This window comes from Suncus etruscus, chromosome 12 (genome assembly GCF_024139225.1).
Source record: "Suncus etruscus isolate mSunEtr1 chromosome 12, mSunEtr1.pri.cur, whole genome shotgun sequence".
In the NCBI taxonomy this organism is placed as follows: domain Eukaryota; kingdom Metazoa; phylum Chordata; class Mammalia; order Eulipotyphla; family Soricidae; genus Suncus; species Suncus etruscus.
The window spans coordinates 1,741,739-1,764,648 of NC_064859.1; the positions used below are offsets into that span (position 1 = coordinate 1,741,739).

A 22,910-nucleotide genomic window follows, 5' to 3' on the forward strand; every position below is an offset into this window, starting at 1 on the left:
CCACTGTGCTATCTCTCCGGGCCCTAGTCTTGCAACTTCTAAGTAGATTTTTTAACACGTAGAAAACATTTTTTTGGGGTTTTTTTTTTTTGGGGGGGGGGCCACACCCATTTGACGCTCAGGGGTTACTCCTGGCTATATGCTCAGAAATTGCCCTTGGCTTGGGGGGACCATATGGGACGCCGGGGGATCAAACTGCTGTCCGTCCTATGGTAGCGCTTGCAAGGTAGACACCTTACCTCTAGCGCCACCTTCCCGGCCCCAGAAAACATTTTTAGCTGTTAATCATATTCATATTGATATCACTAAAAATAAAAAAATTACAATTTCTCCCTCTCTCTGCAATCGAAAACATCTGAATGTTTCTAGAAGTTCTTTTTTGTTTTTCTCTCTTCTCTATTTTTTCATACTCTTTCTTTCTAGCTTTCTTTTTCAGTTTTGTTGTTGTTTATTTGTTTTTGTTTTGGAGACACCCTGCAGTACTTATGGCTTACTCATACCTCTGACTCAGGGATCATTCCTGGTGGTGTTCGGGAGACCATATGTGGTGCCGGGCATCGAAGCCAGGTTGGCCGCATGCAAAGCAAATGCCTTACCCACCGTACTATCACTCCAGCCCCTCTTTTTTCTGATTTAAGCATCTAAACCATAACAGCCAAACATGCAAAGCTTAATTAATTGTATCAGAATTAATAATTCTCTTGCCAACTTTCCTCTACTGGTGTGTGATGGCTGGTTGAAGCTAACTCGATGCTGATTGAATGGCCTTTGATGAAACATTGAAGTAGCTGGTTTTGTCTTTCAAATGTAGTCCAGTATTCACAGCTGGATTTAGGCTAATGTGTGGATGGGATTGTTAAATATCTAGCGTGCGTACGGTGCATGTATAAATTGTTTCTGTGTGCTGTGTGTGGTGGCAGGTGTCAGACACTTCAGAGGCTTCTACTGCACTGGAGTCACATCTCCAGCCTTGATGTTTTTCTTGGGGACCCTCCCAGTTATTGCTCAGGCTCAGCAGCTGGGCAGGTAGTTCTGAGGGTATATATGGGTGAGGGTCTGAGGCTATGGTGCTGCTTGGGCCCTGCAGTACCAGGGATTTTACATTGGCTGCCGCATACCCACTACTGTCTCTCCTTCACAGGCTGTTTTTTTAACCGAACAGAATGCAACAGTTAGACACATGTCCTACCATCCTACCACATGATTGTTGTTAATGGGTTCCAGAATCCTCTTAAGTATGTCTCCTGTCAAAGAAAATAGCAATGCTGTCAGCTCACAACAAGGACTTGAGGGAAACAAGCTCACAGATTGTTTACTGGTTTGATTTTTCTAAAACAACAAATACATCTTTTTGTTTGTTTGTTTTGGGGCCACACCTGGTGACCCTCAGGGGTTACTCCTGGCTATGTGCTCCAAAATCACTCTTGGCTTGGAGGACCATATGGGAGGCCGGGGGAACGGTCCATCCTAGGTCGGCCGTGTGCAAGGCAAACACCCTACTGCTGTGCCACCACTCTGGCCCCTACAATGGATACATCCTTTTGTCTTCCTCTCCCAATTACAAACTGCTTATTATCTTTTATCTTTTATTTTATTGTTTTTATTCTTCCCATGATGCTGCCTTAAACTTCTCAATTAGCCCCAGTCAAAGTCTTCTCATTCTGTTATGTTCTTTTCTTTTTAAATGTTTAAGTCACACCTCGTGATGATCAGCGGTTTCTTCTGACTCTGTATCCGGAATCCCTCCGGCAAGGCTCAGATGTGGGATGCTAAGAATTGAACCCAAGTCAGCCACATCCAAAGCAAGCATCTTCCTTCCTGTCCTCTCTCCAGCCCTCTCTTCTGTTCTTGTGTTTTACCTGGATGTCTTAACCATGTTTTAATTATTCAGGTTCCTATATCCCAACCCATGTTAGAGAATAATTATTGTGAGTATGAATTAGGTACCTTACTCAGAATTTGGGCTATTTTGGCGGTGGTGATGGTTTGGGAGCACACCATTGGTGCTCATTACTTACGTTTCTGGCTCTGTGCTCAAGGATCATTGCTGGCAAGGTGAGGGGACCACATGAGGTGCCAGAGATTGAACTCCAGGTCAGCTGTGTGCAAGGCAAATTCCTTACCCATTGTACTACCACTCCAGCCCCAGAAGAATTTTGTATTTCTTTTTTTTTTTTGGTTTTTGGGCCACACCCAGTAACGCTCAGGGGTTACTCCTGGCTATGTGCTCAGAAGTTGCTCCTGGCTTGGGGGACCATATGGGACACCGGGGGATCGAACCGCGGTCCGTCCAAGGTTAGCGCAGGCAAGGCAGGCACCTTACCTTTAGCACCACCGCCCGGCCCCGAATTTTGTATTTCTTACAGAGCTGCTTAACTAATTTCCCATGTCTTTGTTTAGTTTGTTTGTTTTGTTTTTTTCCCCCTTTGTGACTCTGGTAATTGAAGTGAAAAGTCTGGCCTGTCCTACTACATTGTGGAACAGGTCAGGTAAAAGGTAGATCGGTGAGGGTTAGGATGGGTGTTGCTCCCACCCAAACTCAAAGGAACCCTAGAGTCACCTGTTGCTGTTGGTGAACATCTCTGAGTCGATGCTGTAAATCTTTATACTTAGATTAGTTGTGATACCCAGTGCAGTTAGACATGAGCCAGTTTCAGCTTTGGAAAACCGATAGAGGTTTCCCTGAGGGATTCCAGTAGATTCTGTTCTTTGGAATTGGGATCACAGGCAGCAGTGCGGGGAATGCAGCTCAGGACCTCACCTGTGCTTGTCTGTGCCTGACAGCTGGACCTCTGTCCTGTCCAGATGGAGATTCTTTTTTGTTTGTTTTTTGTTTTTTTTTCGGGCCACACCCATTTGATGCTCAGGGGTTACTCCTGGATAAACGCTCAGAAATTGCCCCTGGCTTGGGGGGACCATATGGGACGCCGGGGGATCGTACCGTGGTCCTTCCTTGGCTAGCGCTTGCAAGGCAGACACCTTAGCTCTAGCGCCACCTCACCGGCCCCCCAGATGGAGATTCTTAGGAAATCTTAGGAACCTAAAAGAATTTTTCTGTAGGTTATTTTCAGAAAAAAATGCCAATACAAATCCCAAAGGTAGTCATACAGTTATTGAAAATTCAAGGAATGAGTATCCACCTAAGAATACAGATGAACGACTTGTCGTTAGAATATGAAGTGCACTCTTTGTCCACTATGAATTCTATATTCACCCAATTTGTATTGCATTTTGTTCTCTGTTGAGGAGTAGGGCCTCAGGCCATGGTCAGCCCCAGCCAGGTTCAGTCCCAGGTACCCGCTGACCTGCTAGTATTATCTGGGGTGGCCGCCAGACATTTCTGAGTGTGATCCTTGAGCTCCTGAGCACTGCCATGGTGGTCACTGTGTTCTCCAACACCTCAGCCTGAACAGCATCTTGTCCATGGACCCTGACATTCAGTTGCCAGGTTTTTTTGGGGTTGTTTTGGTCACACACAGTAACGCTTAGGGGTTACTACTGACTGAGCTCAGAAATCGCTCCCCCAATATGGGACGCCGGGGATCAAACCATGGTCTGTCCTAGGTGAGCCACATGCAAGGCAAGCTCCACTACCCCGGCTCCAGTTGCCAAGTTTTTAAGTATAACACTATGATTTACTAACTTTTTTTTTTTTTTTTTTGGATTTGGGTCACATCTGGTGACTCTCAGGAGTTACTCCTGGCTATTGGCTCAAAAATCGCTCCTGGCTGGGGGACCTTATGGGATGCTGGGGATCGAACCAGGTCCGTTCTGACACACGCCCTGCCACTGTGCTATTGCTCCTTCCCTCCAACTTGTTTTTAATACAGTTGTTTCAGGCATGAAATGTTATACCAATCCCACCACCAGTGTAACCTTCCCTTACCAATGTCCCCAATCTCCCACCCACCACCCTAGCCTGCCCCCTTGCACACACAGACACATTGACTTCAAATTGCTTGTTAAACGCAAATGTAAAATGAAATGATCAGAACTTAGATCAGTGAAGTTTATTAATGCCCATTGTTCTCTCTCTTCATGGTGTTAATAAACTCAGAATCTGAGAATTCCTGGGCTGTGGCTGGTGCTAATTGAGCCTCCTGTGGCACTGTGTAGGCTCGTTGAGCTTGGTAGATGACTCTGAAACTTTCCCATCAGATTCCCTCTGATGCTACATGAGGTTGACACTGAAATACTGAGACATCACGTGTCCACTTGGCAGCTCCCCCCCAAACGCATAGCCATATACCATCCTAAGGAGGATGTATTCATATCTTTCTATCTCACTGTAACTGTAACACTTTTAATGCGATTCTTTAGACAGTCTTCCATGTTTTTATAATCTCATTTGGGAAGTAGGATGATCAAAGGCTTTGGTGCCTTTACTATGCAAATACTCTTTTTATATCTCCCATTTCTTGGTATCTCTACAAAGAACTGTTGAGGAGTCTGCCGTTGCTACAGAGTTCTGAGGATGTCGTTTTGGCATAAACTTTTTGTTTGTTTGTTTTTGGCAATCCTCAATAGTTACTCCTGGCTCTGTGCTCAAGAGTGTGTCCTGGCGGTGCTCAGGGTCCATGTGGGGTGCCACTGGCTCTGTCTCTAGCCTGACATCCACATTTTATGGACACACTGTTTTCTACCTATTTCAGTAGTTGACAAATACAGAACATTGAAGTTCAGCCAAAATGAACATATTTTAGCTTAGTCAGAATTGGAGTCTTAATCTTGGTCCACAGCCCAAATCATCGAATACTTGTCAACGGTGTTCTGGTTCTTCCCCGGCATTTTCAAAGAAGTGCTTCTGAAGTGAATGTGCTTCCTTTATCACAACGATGGAAACATTTAACCCCTTACTTTCCATCAGAGGACTCGAGAACTGATGCAGCACATAGGGGTATCGTATAGGTTGTGCACCCAACTCAATCCCTGGGACCCCATGTTGTCCCCCCCTCCAGGCTACCACAAGTGAGCTTGTGAATGTAGCACCAAACAAAAAATTGCATCCATAATAACTGTACATTTACTACCAACAGTTTCCCAGTTTTCCTCCCACCCTACCTCCTGCCCTCTCTCCTGCCTGCTTCTGTAACAACCATTTTTCTTCTCTTTTACTCTTCCCTTTTCTCCTTTTAGAAAAGTTTGTGGTATCGTGTATATCACTTTATCTCTTTTCAGCACCCAGTTCTTGTCCAGAATGATCGTTTCCAACGATCACTGTCATATTTCAGTTATCATTGCCCTTCTCAGCCCTGGAAAGTCCTAAGATGATTCAAAATCATTTACCCTTCAAATTTGACCCATCATTTTTTGGGGGGAAGGCCACTCCAGTGATACCCAGGGCACCCTTAAACCACCTGGCAGTGTTTGGGGACAGGTATATGATGCATGGGCTCAATCCAAGGCCTTGCACATTCAGGCCTGTGTTCTGACACTTGCTTCTCGTCCTGGCTTCTGACATGGCATCGTTTCATGTGTTACCTAACTAGGTACAAGAGAAATGTGAAGAAGGTGTGTGAGGAAGTGACTGGGTAGGAGATGAGGTATACACGCTGTTGTGTTTGTGATTGCGTCACAGGGGCCTGAGCTCATAGCCTCACACATACAAGACCTGTGCTCAGCCAATAGCCCAGTCCTGGGTGTGTTTTTAATTTTGTTTTTATGTAGTTTGGTTTCGGACTATCAGCCCCACCTCCCATGTGTCCTTGTCTTATGTTCTGATAGTTTTTGATACATCTTATAACAGTTTTTAAAAGTTATATTCTTAGGCTACATTTAGAATATTTTAGTGGGGGCTTGAGTAGAAGTACAGTGAGCAGATTATTTGCCTTGTATGCACCTGACCATGGTTCAGTCTTCAATACCCCATGGGGTCCCCTGACCCCTCTAGGAGTCATCCCTGAGTGCAGAGCCAGGAGTAACCCTTAAGCAGCGCCACGTATGGTCCCTAAAACCAAGCTAAAACACTTAAGTCAGGAGCTCTGTATTCAGATCCAGCTTTTGAGAAGCATTCCTCTTACACTTGGGTGACCTTGTTTGCTATGAAGGGAGTGTATGGCATTAGTGCAGGTTCCAGACAGGGATGATTATATTTGCGGGATCTCTTCTGCAGCTGAGTCTGCCCTGCGGAATGTTCTCTGGAGAAGTAGCCACGGTCACCAGAGCCCTCCCTCGCCCCATCTGGACATTGCTGCCAGTGAGCCCAGTGCACTGTTTGTCAAGTGCAGAAGCTGGGACGCGGGCCCGGAGAGATAGCACAGCGGCGTTTGCCTTGCAAGCAGCCAATCCAGGACCAAAAGGTGGTTGGTTCGAATCCCGGTGTCCCATAGGGTCCCCCGTGCCTGCCAGGAGCTATTTCTGAGCAGACAGCCAGGAGTAACCCCTGAGCACTGCCGGGTGTGGCCCAAAAACCAAAAAAAAAAAAAAAAAAAAAAAAAAAAAGAAGCTGGGACGCTTCAGAACTCAGGTGCATGGAAGAATTCAATCTAGTTGTGCTATGAGCCTCGAAGAACTATCTCCCAGAATGGTGCTTTTGGTTGTGTGGATCATTCACTTCTTTGTGTGCTCGACACTGAGCTCAAGTCCACAGCCCATGTGGTCCTGATGCTGTTCTGTTTATGTCTAAAACATGGGCAGCAAATTTTCATTGTATACACGTTGAAACTAAGGTTGCCTATTTTGGGGGTGGAAATGTGGTAAATGAGATGCACTAACTTGTTGTTTTCAAGAACACATTAGGTTTTATGGAGGTTTTGTGCCCTTTTTGCCCAGCCAGTAGGACTCAGAGCTTACTCAGAGCTTACTCAGCTCTGGCTCAGGGTTCACACTTGGAAGGGCTGGGGGATCCTATGGAGTGTGGGCGATCGAACCAGGTCAGTGGTGTGCAGACAAACTCCCTACCTGCTGTGCTCCGGGCCCAAGAAAAGGCTAGTTTTGAATCTGATACCTGTTCGGTCACTGTGCATCTGCTCCACAAGGCAGAAGTCTGAGAGGAATGGCACTGTTTGGAGACAGGGCTTAAGATTCAGGAGCGATTTCTGAGTGCATAGCCAGGAGTGACCCCTGAGCATCACTGGGTGTGTCCCAAAAGCCAAAAAAAAAAAAAAAAAAAGAAAAAGATTGGGTATAAGGGCATGTAAAAGTGATTTTCTAATTAATCAGGGGTTCAAGAAAGAGTGTAAGTACATCCTTGACATCTCACAACATCATCTGACAAAGTAGACACAAAGTTTTGGGGTTTTTAAGCCATACCTGATAGTGCTTAGGGCTTATTCTTAGTTTTGCACTCAGGAATCACTCCTTTTGTGTTCAGGGGAACCACATGGGATGCCAGGGATCAAACTCAGGTTGACCACATGCAAGGTAGTCACCCTGACACTATACTATCACTTCAGCAGTCTTTTCTTTTCTTACTGATTTTTCCCATTATTTCTATGGTAAACATCAACAAAGAAAAAAAATTACACTTTTGCATTATGTGTTAAAACAGTTTTTCTTCACTCTATAGGGTTGGTGGTATTTTTGTGTGTGTATGTAACTGGCCATTGAGTCTGTTGGTTTTGCCTTTTTAAAATAATACTTAAGCTTTTTTGGTTTTTGTCTTTAGATAATAAAACCTGCTTAGTATCAAGGAAACCTGGGAAAAGAGAACCTAAAAGTACTCATATCGATTTCTTTTTAGATGCCGGAATTCCAGAGAAGTTCAGTTCACATCAAGAACCCTACAAGAGTGGAAGAAATTCTCTGTGGTCTTATTAAAGGAGGGGCTGCCAAATTGCAGGTCTGCCGAGACGTCTTCATGAGAACCCTTTATGTCTAGAATGATCCAGCAGATTCACTCACCCTGTGTTCTGTTGAGACGCACACTTTGCCCAACCTTTTGGCATGTAAAATTGAGGTGATAGTAGAGTTGGTCTAAACTACAGAGAATACCTAGTTGGAGAAGTTTCAGTAGCTTAAAAGCAAAAAAATTCAGCTAAGGTGGCAAAAAGCACCTTCCTTACATGTGTGAGGCTGGGAACATTCTTGAATCCGTTGCTGCTCAGATGTCTGGAGCATGGTCTCGGGACTCTGCTCTCGACCTCCAGCGCCACAAGAGTGTTAACGCAGTCTTGGTGCACAGTGAGGTGTGTGAAAGCACTTGAAGGATGTGTGAGTAGTTGGCTGGAGGCACAGCCCCCAGTTGGGTTATAGATGTGCAAGACTTTAGCAACTCCCTTTGTGCATGCAGGAAGAATGTGCGACTTCTGGTCATCGCAACAGTAGCCAAAGGGAAGGGAGCGAGAAATGAGCCTTTCTTGGAGATTTAGTTCTAAACTAACCTGGGAGGGAGAATTAATCCCTCTTAAGGATGTTATAAGTATTCCTGAAAATATGTGTCTTTTTAAGTTGCTCTTAGATCTTAAAATTAAGTAGGAATCGGGGTTGGAGTGATGGTACTGTGAGTACAGAGTATGCCTTGTATGTAACCTACCTGGGTTTGAGCCCTAACAGCCCAGGAGAACCATCAGGAGTGATCCAAGTGCAGAGCAGGAATAAGCCCTGAACACAACCAGATACGACCCAAAAGACAATTAAAAACTAATAATAAATAAAGAATAGAACCTCATTAAGGGAAAACTGATCTTTTAACTCTTTTTTTTTTTAAAGAAATGCTTGAAATATAAATTAAGAGTCTGAATGTTCAGTTTAAAAGTACTTAGGTTTGGGGTGGGAGCGGTGGCACAACAGTAGGGTTCGATCCCCAGCATTCCATTTGGTCCCCCAAGCCAGGAGCGATTTCTGGTAGCAGAGCCAGGATTAACTCCTGAGTGTCACTGGTTGTGGCCCCAAAACAAACAAATAAACAAACAAACAAAAAAAGTAAAAGTACTTAGTTTCGTAAAACATATTTTTGAGAAATGTAAAGCAGTGTTCTGTCAAGAACAGTAAGCTTGGGGCCCGGAGAGATAGCACAGCGGCGTTTGCCTTGCAAGCAGCTGATCCAGGACCAAAGGTGGTTGGTTCGAATCCCGGTGTCCCATAGGGTCCCCCGTGCCTGCCAGGAGCTATTTCTGAGCAGACAGCCAGGAGGAACCCCTGAGCACCGCCGGGTGTGGCCCAAACACCAAAAAAAAAAAAAAAAAAAAAAAAAAAAAGAAAAGAAAAGAAAAGAAAAGAACAGTAAGCTTTTATTCATTCATTGGCATCTTTTAGAAGCAAGTTAAAGCCTGGCACTTTGTGAGTGTCACAGTGCCAGGCACTCCATTCTCTGCATTCTCTTTATTGATCAGTGTTTTCTATATCAACTGCAACTTCAGATTCCTCCAGTGAGTTCCAGAATATTTTTTTTGTTGTTTGAGGGCTACCACCGGGGTGTTCAGGACTTACTCTTTGGCTCTGCACTCAGGAATCATGCCTGGCAGTGCTCAGAGGGGGACCCTATGGAATGCCAGGGATCGAACCTTGTTTGGCTGCATGCAAGGCAAGTGCCCTACCCGCTGTACTATCTATCCGTGCCCTAGTTGTAGAGCTGTTAGGGTTAGGAGTAGTGTCAAGGTAGTTCTCAGGGCTTTTTACATGAAGCCCCTTTGAAGAGCCAGGGTAGAGAGACTAACTACAGCAACTAAGCCCAGACTCTGAGCAGGAAGCCCAGTCTGCATCCTGTGTTGCTTCTGCTTCTCACCTTCTCACCTGCTTCTCCCCTTTTCTTACAGATAATAACAGACTTTGATATGACCCTGAGTAGATTTTCCCATGAAGAGAGAAGATGCCCAACATGTCACAGTAAGTGTGACTGACCCTCTTGACTAAACACTATTTTCTCTCTTAGTATTTATGACCCTCTTGACTAAACACTGTTTTCTCTCTTAGTATTCAAGACTGACCCTTTCTGCCCCATTTTTTCCCAAGGATGAAAACATGTATCCAATATTATTTTTTAGAAATGTTATTATGTTTTTATATTGTTAATATGTGAATTACGTAATAAAGTAAGTTATTTCATCCATCTCAAAGTATGTTGCTCGGATAATATACCTTTCTTGTTTTTTTTTTTTTTTGGTTTTTGGTTTTTGGGCCACACCCGGCGGTGCTCAGGGGTTCCTCCTGGCTGTCTGCTCAGAAATAGCTCCTGGCAGGCACGGGGGACCCTATGGGACGCCGGGATTCGAACCAACCACCTTTGGTCCTGGATTGGCTGCTTGCAAGGCAAACGCCCGCTTGTGCTAATCTCTCCGGGCCCACCTTTCTTGTTTTTTATGACATAGTGGTTCACTTTTGAAATTAATATTCTTGGGCTGGAGCAGTAGAACATCACATTGGACATTTGCCTTACATACGGCCTACCACGGTTCGATCCCATATGGTCCCCCTAACCTGCCAGGAGTAATTTTAGAACGTAGAGTCATGAGTAATCCTTGAGGACCACTGGGTGTAGCCCAAAAAAAACAAAATTTTTTTTCTTCAGTCAAAAACAGTGACAAATCTATTTCTCTGACCTTAGTGCACATATCATTTGAGAAAGTATTTTGAAAATTTTATAAAAATTGCTTGAAAATCCTTTCCTTTGTTCTAGAGAATTTTCTTTGAAGGCTTTTTTTGGGGGGAAGGGTTAGTGGGAGGCCACACCTGGCAGTGCCAGGGGTTTACTCTTGGTTCTGCTGTCAGAGATCACTCCTGACAGGTGCAAAGGGGGAGACTATTGAGATTCTGGAAATTGAACCCGGGTTAGCTGCATGCAAGACAAATGCTCTACATGCTGTCTTAGGCCCTCTTTGAAGAGTTTTCTAACCAAGCACTCTTCAATGTTAGGGGGATAGGGAGTTTTTTTTTGTTTTTTGTTTTTGGGGGGGGGGGGCACAATCCGTCCTGGGTCAGCTTGCGTGATGGTGAGCTTTTACACTCTCTCTCTCTCTCCTCTCTTCTCTCTCTCTCTCTCTCTCTCCTCTCTCTCTCTCTCTCTCTCTCTCTCTCTCTCCCCTTCCCTCCTTCCCTCCCTCCCTCCCTCCCTCCTTCTCTCTCTCTCCCCCCTCTCTCAATTCAACATTATGTTATAAAAAGCCTAAGCTTTGGAAATGACCTAGAACTTTTAACACTGTGGAAATGTTCACAATTGATAGTGCCTAGAAAACATATTATGAATGGTATTTATGGAAAGTTTTTAATAGTTGATATATATGAAACACTAATACTGAAAAGAAATAGACTAAAGTATTTTTAGTAACACTATTGGTGCAAACCTATAATTCTAGGAGCTAGAGCTGTAGTACAGCAGGTGGGGTGCTTCGTTTTGCCTGTAGTTGACCCAGGTTCAATCTCAGGTCTTCATATTGTCCCCAGCCCACAAGGAAGAATTCCTGAGCTCAGAGCCAGGACACTCCTGGTGTGGCCCCAAAACAAATAAAATCTGTAATTTTAATTTTCTTTATAAACTTTTTTTTCCAAAATGTCACATTACTCTTTTAATTTTAAAATCAAGAAAGCAATATATTTCAAAGATGTATTCCTTGCTTCTAATAAATTAAGAAGAAAAGAAAAGGAGTCATGGTTAGAATAATGAGTTCTCAAGTTCAGTAGTAGATTGGAAGGAACTCTTGCTAAATTCTTGGGTTTTAAAACAAGTGATGTGATGTTGTTTGAATAACATCAAGACCAAAAGCTTGGTTGACCACACTTGTTGATTTGACTTTTTTTTTTTTTTTTTTTCTGGTTTTTGGGTTTTTGGGCCACACCCTGTAACGCTCAGGGGTTACTCCCTGGCTATGAGCTCAGAGCAATCGCCCCCCTGGCTTGGGGAGACCATATGGGACGCCGGGGGATCGAACCGCGGTCCCGTCCTACACTAGAGCTTGTAAGGCAGACACCTTACCTCTAGCGCCACCCTTCCCGGCCCCTGTTGATTTGACAATTTTTGAACTTGAAGAAAGAAGATGGTATGGATACTGATTTCTTTTTTTTTTTTTTTGTTTTGTTTTTTTTTTTTGTTTTTTGGGCCACACCCGGCATTGCTCAGGGGTTATTCCTGGCTGTCTGCTCAGAAATAGCTCCTGGCAGCACGGGGGGACCATATGGACACCGGGATTCGAACCAACCACCTTTGGTCCTGGATCAGCTGCTTGCAAGGCAAATGCCGCTGTGCTATCTCTCCGGGCCCTGGATACTGATTTCTTTTTCTTTTTCTTCTTTTTTTGGTTTCTGAGTCACACCTGGCGGTGCTCAAGGGTTACTCCTGGCTGTCTGCTCAGAAATAGCTCCTGGCAAGCACGGGGGACCATATGGGACACCGGGATTCGAACCAACCACCTTTGGTCCTGGATCGGCTGCTTGCAAGGCAAACGCCGCTGTGCTGTCTCTCTGGGCCTGATACTGATTTCTTATATTTGGTGGTGGTGGGGTTGGGTCCACCCGGAGGCATTCAGGGATTACTTCTGGTTTTGCACTTAGAAATTATTCCTGGCAGGCTCAGGGGTCCATATGGGATGCCATTGATTCAACCTGGGCCAGCTAGATGCAAGGCAAATACCCTACGCACTGTGCTATTGCTCCAGCCCCTGGATACTTACTTCTATTGATGCCTATTTCACTTTTCTTTTCAGATGTAATTGACAACTGTAAACTGGTTTCAGATGAATGTCGAAAAAAGGTAAACACAGCCCAGGATAAGGTGGATAGGAACCCAGAGGTTATTCAAACTTGACACTTTTTGCTTGAGGATTTCTATAGGATCATTCATTAGAAACAAGTCTGGGTGCAAAGTTATAGCCATACTTAGCACAAAGAAAATACTGAATAAAATTGTTTATTTGGGGCCAGAGTGGTAGCACAGTGTAGGGCGTTCGCCTAGCATGCGGCCGACTCAGGCTGGATGCAGGTTCAATCCCTGGCATCCCATATGGTTGCCCGAGCCAGAAGCGATCCCTGAGCACCACCAGGTGTGGCCCAAAACAAACAAACAAACAAAAGTAAGGTTTGTTTTAAGGGTCATGTACTCTCAGCATGGTTTTGCTGGTGTTGAGTTTGTTTTTTCTGTATTTAATTGTTTCTTTGTTGATTTGGGCCACAGCCAGAGATGCTCAAGGCTTACTTCCGGCTCTGTGTTAAGGTGGGACTCTGCAATGCCAGGAATAGATCTACAGTGGGCTGTGCAAGGCAAGTGCCTAAGCCCTGGAGTGTCTGAGCGTCTGTATGTGGAGTATCTCTTCCTTTCATTCATCATTTACTGAGGTCCCATGGTTTATATGGTATCTATGCTGTTCATGCGACTGTCCCACACCTACACTCCCCCGGTCAGTTTCCGTCCCTGGCAGCCTCACTTCAGAGTGCTGCTGGCCACATCCCTGGGCTTGTTTTCAGTGGGCCTTGTCTTGCCTTGCTTGCTTAGACTCTACACTGGCGAACAAGATCATTTGTATTTGGTTTTTTTCTCCAACCTGCTTCATGTAGTGTGAGCCCCTGCAGGTTCCATCTTAAGTTGAAGTATAAGCGTGAGTTTTAAAACAATAAAAAACATATGTAGAAAACTTGCATAGTAAAATAATCTGTTGTCATTGACATTGATTGTAGAATGAAGATAAAAGTGCTTTAGGAGGTAGGCACAATAAGCACATCAGTGTGGTGTTTGCCTAGCACTCAGCCAACCCATATTCAATCCTAAATATCACATATGGTCCCCTGAGATCTGCCTGGAATTAACCCTCAGCACCGTGCCAGGAGTAACCCCTAAATAGTGTCAGATGTGCCCCCCAAAAAACAAATTGCTTTGGTTTATTGTGGGATTTGCTCACACATATGAATAAAAGCATATTTTTTGGCAGATAAGTTTAGTTAAAATGTAAACTACAATTAACAAAAATCGCTTTAAGGGCCCAGAAAGATAGTACAATGGGTAGAGTGTTTTCCTTGCATACAGCAACCTCGTCTTCAATCCCCAGAACACTATAGGGTTCCCTGTGCCCTGCCCAGCACGACCCCTAACACAAAGTCTACCTTATGTGATCAAGAAACAGACCAAAAAAAATCATCAGCCAATATTTGCCTTTCTAGGCAAACCACATTCTAAATCTTTACTGTATAAGTAACTTATAGAAAATACTTTGTTTTCTAAACTTCATATTCTATTAAAAACTGAGCAGCTCAACTATACAGTCTGGAATCTTCATCACTATGCTCTTTGTTTATTTCTAGTTATTGCAACTAAAGGAAAAAATATTATGCAATGAAATTGATCCCTCATCTCTCCATAGAACAGAAGAGCCCTTATATGGTTGAATGGTAAGTGTGTTTTAGGGGGGCCGGAGAATAGCATTGAGGTAAGGTGTTTGCCTTACTTGCAGAAGGAACGGTGGTTCGAATCCCCAGCATCCCATATGGTCCCCCGAGCCTGCCAGGAGCGATTTCTGAGCATACAGCCAGGAGTAACCCCTGAGCGCCGCTGGGTGTGACCCCAAAACCAAAAAAAAATGTGTTTTAGATAAAGGGGGCTTTACATTATAATAAAGTAATATTATTTACCATTAAGGTTTGTCACCTCCATTGCATTTAAATGGATTCATGGATGTGTTACAGCAGTGCAGCAGTATATAGCGGTTAAATAAAACAAAATGAAGTCTTATTCTTGAATATCTCTAGGATTTGTTGGATCCTGCTTTTCTTTACTTATTTCCCACGTCCACCCCCATAATTTTGGGGGCATTCTCAATACTGCTGGGTGCTCTATTTCTTCCTGACTCTGTACTCAGGGATCACTTCTGGTGTGGGTGCCAGGTACTAAACCATGTTGGTCACAATCAAGGCAGGTTTTTCTGTGCACTGCACTATCTGACCCCTCAAAACAAAACAAAATACAACACAACAACAAAATAAAGAGTTTATGGACAGGATGCATCTAAATGTACAAAGATAAAGAATTATAACTTAAATTGAGTCCAAACTTAGTTGGAGTCAGCAGAGACTGACTCCAGAGATTCAACTCAGAGACTGAGTTGCTGAGAATTAGCTTTCTGGTGTTGGTTCCAGTAATCAAATTACAGCATTGAAGGGGACAGAGATAGTACAGTAGGCAGGGCACTTGCATGAAGTTGACCCAGATTCAATTCCTGGCACCGTGGGTGGAACACTGCTAGGCGAGATTCCTGAGCATTGAGCCAGGAGTGAACCCCAAAAACCATTTTCTTTTTTTGTGTTCACTCCCCCCCCCAAAAACCCCAAAAAGAGGCAGTGGTGCAAGAGACCTTTGAGAACCTGTGTGGACTCCTAGGACAATGCTGTTTCAGAGAAATGTTGACACATTGCATTAACCAGAGCAGTTGGTCACAAGGAAATGGGTTTTCTCTTGCATTGACAGGTCCTTAGATATTGCAGGAAAGATTTGCATACAAAAGTATAGATGCTTCTAATGTGTCTAAAGTAATTAGAAACTTTTAAGTGGATGTTTAGATCCCTCTCCAATGTCTAGTCTCTGGTTTTAGAGCCTTAAGAAATCAGGAATGTTTATTTTTTTGTCATTAGCCTATAATCTGTTAATACTTTGTATACTTAACCAGTGATTATAGTATAAAATGTTGGAATAAGGTTAGACTTGTTCTCCGTGCTTCTAGAGGCAGATCTGGATGTAGACTTAGAAGGCTTACGAAGCAAAGGACTCTAGCAATTAGTATTTTTTTTTAGTAATGGAATAAACGTCCTGGGAAGATAACACACTCTTCTTAGGAGCACTACCCAACCAGAATGGGATCTACTTAGGAATATTGTACAGGAAATCTTACAGAAAAAGGCCTAATAAAATGCTGTATTTGTGGGTGACTTTATGCATTTTTAAAGCACATTTATGTGAACCTTTTCATAAAATGTATTTTTTGAATACTAGGCATTATTTTTGTACTAAGGTATTCCATGAGAATTCAGATTGAAAACAAATGTTGCTATAATTTTTACTGCAATAATAGATATGATTATGCCTTCTTAGATTGGATTCAGTTCATAACTGTTGATTCGAGGAAAGGTTTACACTTAATATCCTTCTATTACATCATAGACACATTTGAACCAAGCCAGAATTTGGTATTATTTAGACAGTAGATAAGAGTATGCAGATGACATTTCAAGGCACATGGACTGAATTAATCAGACATTAATATAAATCTATAAAGTCAAACTAAGCCTAAAATATGAAGACAGAAATACTGCTTTGAATAAAGTGAACAATGAAGATGAAAGTTCTAATTTTCTCTGATACTCTTTTTCTTTATCTCCAGGTATACTAAATCACATGGTTTGCTTGTTGAACAAGCTATTCCGAAAGATAAACTCAGAGAAATTGTGGCAGAATCTGACATTATGCTCAAGTAAGTTTCCTGGGTGTTTTTGTTATAAGTTGTCTATAGACCTGAACTGTTGCATATGTGTTCACATGTGTATTTTATTAAAGTAATTTATATAAAGTATATTTATTGTTTTACAAAGTTTTTTTTTATAAATACTAAGTGTGTATTATATATATTATAATGTGTATTTATTAATATAAAGCATATTTATTAAAAGAGGATATATTAAAACGTATCTAAAATATGCCCTACCAGCGCGATAGCACAGTGGTAAGGCGTTTGCCTTGCACACGGCCAACACAAGACGGATCCCGGTTCAAATCCCAGCATTCCATATGGTCTCTCGAGCCTGCCAGGAGCAACTCCTGAGTGCCGCTGGGTGTGACCCAAAAACCAAACCAGAACAAAATATGCCCCTATCTCAAGACATTGGTGAAATAAGCATTTGAAATCCTTCGTTTAATCTTGGTATAGGGATTTGTATTTCCTTCCATCAGATTAGAAATTTCAAGACTTCTACATTTATAAAACCAAGAACATTTTGACTAATTTTTTTCTGTATTAAAGCTATCTTTATTTACTTACCGATCGATCATACTATAGGTTAAAAGCACATTACTTCATCTTAAGATTGATCTCAGATTCATGTGGTCAATTTATTGAAATGTTATTGGACACTAGTAATATTACTTTTTGTTTTTTTTTTTATTTTTTGGGCCACACCCGGTGTTGCTCAGGGGTTACTCCTGGATGTTACTCTGCTCAGAAATAGCTCCTGGCAGGCATGGGGGACCCTATGGGACACCGGGATTCGAACCAACCACCTTAGGTCCTGGATCAGCTGCTTGCAAGGCAAACACCACTGTGTGCTGTCTCTCCGGGCCCTAATATTACTTCTTGGTCAAAACAGAGATAAGATTTTCTGCAAGAAATCATCACTGTGGACAAGAGTAGTCTATTTCAGAATTAGTGGTGAGACAAATCACTTGGCAAGACACAGTCAATAATAGGGCTGGATTATAAGCACGGTATAAAATGTCTGCCTTACAAACAAAAACCGTCTGTAGTTCAAAATGTCTATTGGGATGGAGTGGGGAGGGAACTTGCCTTAAAAGTGTCCAATTCAGGCTCCGTCTCCAGACCGCATGTGGCCTAAGCCCCATAAGCAGTGACTACTGAGCTCCTGGAGCGGACATTTTGACTGTTTTTATAGTAGGCTTTCTCCAGTATTGTTCTCATGGGGCACTTGGCCAGGCCCGGAAATACTGGCGACGTATGACAGGAAATTCTGTTCTTTTTTTTTTTTTTTTTTTTTTTTTTTGTTTTTTGGCCACACCCGGTGACGCTCAGGGGTTTACTCCTGGCTATGCGCTCAGAAGTTGCTCCATGGCTTGGGGGACCATATGGGGTGCCGGGGGATCGAACCGCGGTCCGTCCGAGGCTAGCGCAGGCAAGGCAGGCACCTTACCTTTAGCGCCACCAGCACGGCCCCCCGGAAATTCTGTTCTTGAGTCTAGAAATGTGATACCCTGGCTCAGGGGTGCTGAGGACTTCTGGGGTCACATGTGAACTGGGCACCTGTGCATGCAAGACAGAAGCTTCCAGCCCTTTGTGCTGGATCCTGTTTTGAAAAGTTAAGCAAAATACTTTCGGAAGGCTCACTGTGTGAAGGGAATATTTATCAATTAGTGATTCTTTCAGAAGACATAAAATATGAGAGGAATATTTATGAAACAGATCGAAAAAGATTTCATGAAGTATCCTGTTTCTCAATTTACCTGACTTATGTTCTCTGAATTCTTAGGCTCCATGGAAATTGTCTTTAGGAAAGGTAGATGGTTTTTCACAAATAATAAACGTGTGTAGGACAGGAGAGAAAGGACAGTGAAGAGGGTGCTTGCTTGTACGTGGCCTACCCTGGTTTGATCCGCAGCATCCCATATTGTATTCCATATCACTCCTGGTGACTCCTTAGTGCAGAGGTAGGAAGAATTCCTGAGCATTTTGTGGTGAGGCCCCCAAACAGAAGTATGCATACACAGAGACAAGATATTTGTTAAAAGAGCAAGATATGGGGCCAGGAAGGTGGCGCTAGAGGTAAGGTGTCTGCCTTACAAGCGCTAGCATAGGATGGACCGCGGTTCGATCCCCCGGCGTCCCATATGGTCCCCCAAGCCAGGAGAGATTTCTGAACGCATAGCCAGGAGTAACCCCTGAGCGTCAAATGGGTGTGGCCCAAAAACAAAAAAAAAAAGAAAAAAAGAAAAAAAAAGAGCAAGATATTTAAGCTTCTTTTCTCTATTGCTTACCACCTTTTAAAATTTTCAACTCGTTAGACAAATAGGATGCTACTTCTCTTTTCTTCTTTTTTCTTTTTTTTTAGGAAGAGAGCTTAGTGGGCAGAATCAATGTAAGAAAGGAAGGGAGGAAAGGAGGGAGAAGGAAGGAAGAAAGAAAGGAAGGGAAGGAGGAGGGAGGGAGGGAAGGAAGGGAGGGAAGAAGAGAAGGAGGGAAGAAGTCAGGGAAGAAAGGATGGAGGGAGGAAGGAAAGAAAGAAAGAAGGAAGGGAGGGGGAGGAAAGGAATGGTGGAAGGAGGGAAGGAAGGAAAGGAGGATGGAAGGATGAAAGGGGGAGGTAGGAAGCTACTTCTCTTTTCTTTTTTTTTTTTGTTTTTGTTTTTGTTTTTGGTTTTCTTGGGCCACACCCAGCGTTGCTCAGGGGTTACTCCTGGCTGTCTGCTCAGAAATAGCTCCTGGCAGGCACGGGGGACCATATGGGACACCGGGATTTGAACCAACCACCTTTGGTCCTGGATCGGCTGTTTTCAAGGCAAATACCGCCATGCTATCTCTCCGGGCCCTCTTTTCTTTTGATGACAGAACATTTAACATTTCCAGGTGAGCTGCTTCTAAAGAGGAAAACATTAGGTTATAAGAAAGTGAGAGGACAGCTAGTAAGTATTTCCTTCCTTTGCAGATAGCTTAACCTATAACCTAGGAAAATTAAAAGAAAAAACAGATTTTTTTTTTTTTTTTTTTTTTTTTTTTTTTTTTTTGTTTTTTTTTTGGGTCACACCCGGCAGTGCTCAGGGGCCACTTCTGGCTCCATGCTCAGAAATTGCTCCCGGCAGGCACGGGGGACCATATGGGACGCCGGGATTCGAACCGATGACCTCCTGCATGAAAGGCAAACGCCTTACCTCCATGCTATCTCTCCGGCCCCGAAAAAACAGATTTTAAGATCAAAACAGGATCTACAACTAACTGCCAGGTCTAAGGCAGGCCAGTTGCCATCTTCCAGCTGTAAGGCGTGTGTAAGCTGGCCCTGCCACTCTGCTTAGTAACAGTTGGGAGCAACTGAACTGGGGGCCTGCCATCTCACCCTAAATGGATTTGTTATGGTATAGTTTAATCATTTACTACTTTTTGTGTAAATGTGGAATAGCCATTCGCAGCACAACTAAAAATCCTCATTTTGTATGATTAGAATTTACTATAAGGATGAAAATCATCTTCCTTGTTCAACGAGAATTGATTAAAAGGTGGATGCAGCTTATCTGTTGTTCGAAAACATTGTACTCAGTAATAATGCCATAGAAATCAGTAGCAGCTTTCTTGGGCACCAGTTGGAAATGAGCATATAAGCCTTTGAAGCAATTAGCTTCTGTCCTTTCAAATTAAAAGGAGATGCATGCTGTCTATTAACAGTTTATAACATCTTGCAGGGAAGGGTACGAGACTTTCTTTGATAAGCTCCATGAACACAGCATCCCTCTGTTCATCTTTTCGGCTGGAATCGGTGATGTATTAGAGGAAGTGATCCGGCAAGCTGGTGTTTATCATTCAAATGTCAAAGTCGTCTCCAACTTTATGGATTTCGATGAGACTGTAAGTATAGCACATTACTTTCAAGATGTACAAAACATTTTAATCCTGTAGCTCATTTAATTCTTCATTATGACTTAGTGCTTACTTATTAAACCACCAAAACGACAAGCAGACTCTCTAGTTACTGTTTCTGTTTTTTAAAAACATGTGCCCTCTATCTTTTATTCTCCAAACTACAGAATAAACTAATATTAAAATTAGGAGACTTTGTTTTAAAGTAGTAGCTATCAATAACTTTGTAAGTTATAGTTCTTTATTTAAATAAAATTTTAGTGGCCAGGGCAAGAGTACAGTGGTTAGGACATTTGCCTTGCACACAGCAGAGCTGGGTTCTATCCTTGGCATCCCATTTCTTCCTTGGGCATCACCTGGGTGTAGAACCAGGTATAACCCCAGAGCACTATTGGCTGTGGCCCAAAAGCAAACAAAAAAATAAGTATAATGAGAAATAAAAATAAATAATACAATTTTAATATATAAAGTAATTTAATGCAGCAGCTTCACAGACTCAACTTTCTTTTCAGGATAAAACTGAATTGGAACTGGGGCTGGAGAGATAGCACAGCGGTAGGGCACTTTCCTTGCATGTGGCCGACCCAGAATGGACCTGGGTTCGATTCCCGGCATCCCATATGGTTCCCCGAGCCTCGAGAAGAAATTTCTGAGTACAGAGTCAGGAGTAACCCCTGAGCATTGCTTGGCTGTGGCCCAAAAAACTAAAGCAAAAAAAAATTAAACTGACATTATTTGAAAACTTTCTTCAAGACTATATAATGTTAATCATAAAAGTGGGGCTTTTACAAGTAAACAAATTGAAAGTAAAATGTTGAATTTTAATTACCATGTTCAAACTAAAGACATTTCAAGAAAACCGTTTACTTCTCAGCACCCTTGGTGTCTACTAGGAATTTGCTAAAGCAAAGACTATCATTTCATAAGGTTTCTGTTTTGAACAGGGAGTGCTCAAGGGATTTAAAGGAGAATTAATTCATGTATTTAACAAACATGATGGGGCCTTGAAGAACACAGAATATTTCACTCAGCTAAAAGACAATAGCAACATAATTCTACTTGGAGATTCCCAAGGAGATTTGAGGATGGCAGATGGAGTAGCCAATGTTGAACACGTTCTAAAAATCGGCTATCTGAACGACAGAGTAAGTATTACAGAGCTGCTCTTTCATTTTCTTTGGAGAGATACTGAGAATAAAATTTAACAGCAGATTGTTCCCCTAACTACCCGAGAATGTAGTTGTTTCAGAGATATTGTGATTGCTTTTAATTTTAGTGATGAGTACGACTTTGAAGGAAGGGTGGGATGGCTACTCCGCAGGAGGCAGAACTCGACGTGGCCAACTGTTCCTGGAGTACAAACTCCCCATTTGGGAGCCCCGAGTGAGAGAGAAATCGTGTCAGAAATCATTTCCGGTGTTGGAAAGATTCTGTCATGAGTCAGGAAAGGTTAGAATTATTCCTTTATTTTAAAGGTTTAATGAGCGGTTGGAGAATACCAAAGGCCAAGGCATTTGCCTAGCACTCGGCTGCACTATGACCTGTTGGGAATTCCCGTATTTTCAACATAGCATATGAGGCTCTCACCACTGTCTGGTGCTCCCCCCTTCAAGGGTTCTATGAAAGTGAATCTGCTTGACTGCATTTTTCAATAGATCGAACACAGCAATGACATTTAGCTTCTCTTTGCTCCCTGCACTGATTTACTTTGTGCTTCCTTTGCTTTGCTTTCAATTAGGTGGATGAGCTCCTTGACAAGTACATGGACTCTTACGACATTGTTTTGGTAAAGGATGAATCTCTGGAAGTTGCCAACTCTATCTTACAGAAGATTCTGTAAATACGCATTTTTCAAGGAGACCTATTTTGTTTAGGTGCAGTTGATGGCAAGAACTCTTCGCTCATCAGTTCATCTTGCTGAAAGACTCATTATATTTATGGTATAATCTGGCTCTTAAGTTTTTCATTCTATTACTGACATATTTTTCCAGACATGTTCAACTTAATGAACTGGAAACTCTGCACACCCCAACACACTCCTTACCACATTTTTTTTTTAAATAGATTAAAAGAAAGTCTTAAAGCCAAAGTTTCAAAAATAACTCCTTATGTTTTCAGGTGAATTTCATAGTTTAATGTGATCAGAAGTTTTTTGATGAGTCTTTTTACACTGTAAAAAGCTTATAGAAGTTTTAAAAGTTTGATGAAAGGTTTGGTTTAAAAAAATACTGCCCTTTTTGGTAATTGGATGAGTTGTGCTAATGATCACCGTCTTCTGAAATGTGTCATGTTTGCTTATTCTATGTGGTATGAAATCACTATTTACCAGAAAATATTGGCACTTGATTTTTGAAAAACAATTGGGTCTACATGTCACTAATTACTATAAAATGTTCTGTAGTGATGCACTGATAATAAACATGAAATGGGAAATCTTTGTAATTCTGTTGTCAAGACTATTGTTTTTCAATTATTCAATAGGTATTCAGTCCCTGTGATGTTTTTATTGAGTATGTTGATGATAGCCTATCACAGTGGCTATTGAGATAAATTATTTTGAAGTTCATGGATCCAGAGTGATAGCACAAATATAGGGCGTTTTCCTTGCACGTGGCTGACCCATGATATATCTCCGCTACTCCATATGATCCCCTGAGCCTGGCAGGAGTAATTTCTGGACACAGAGCCAGGAGTAACCTCTGAGTATTA

General features: G+C 42.6%; 1 protein-coding gene across 1 annotated transcript in view; it reads left to right on the forward strand.

Moving 5' to 3' along the window:
* NT5C3A (5'-nucleotidase, cytosolic IIIA) overlaps window positions 1–22,643 on the forward strand; it is a 62,578-nt gene extending 39,935 nt beyond the window's left edge. The window contains 9 exon segments of the mRNA XM_049784885.1: window positions 7,682–7,780; window positions 9,696–9,765; window positions 12,576–12,622; window positions 14,164–14,181; window positions 14,183–14,250; window positions 16,233–16,322; window positions 20,027–20,189; window positions 21,146–21,346; window positions 21,940–22,643. Coding sequence (XP_049640842.1) covers window positions 7,682–7,780; window positions 9,696–9,765; window positions 12,576–12,622; window positions 14,164–14,181; window positions 14,183–14,250; window positions 16,233–16,322; window positions 20,027–20,189; window positions 21,146–21,346; window positions 21,940–22,041 — 858 coding nt within the window. The 3' untranslated portion in view covers window positions 22,042–22,643.
* Window positions 22,644–22,910: the final 267 nt, after the last annotated feature.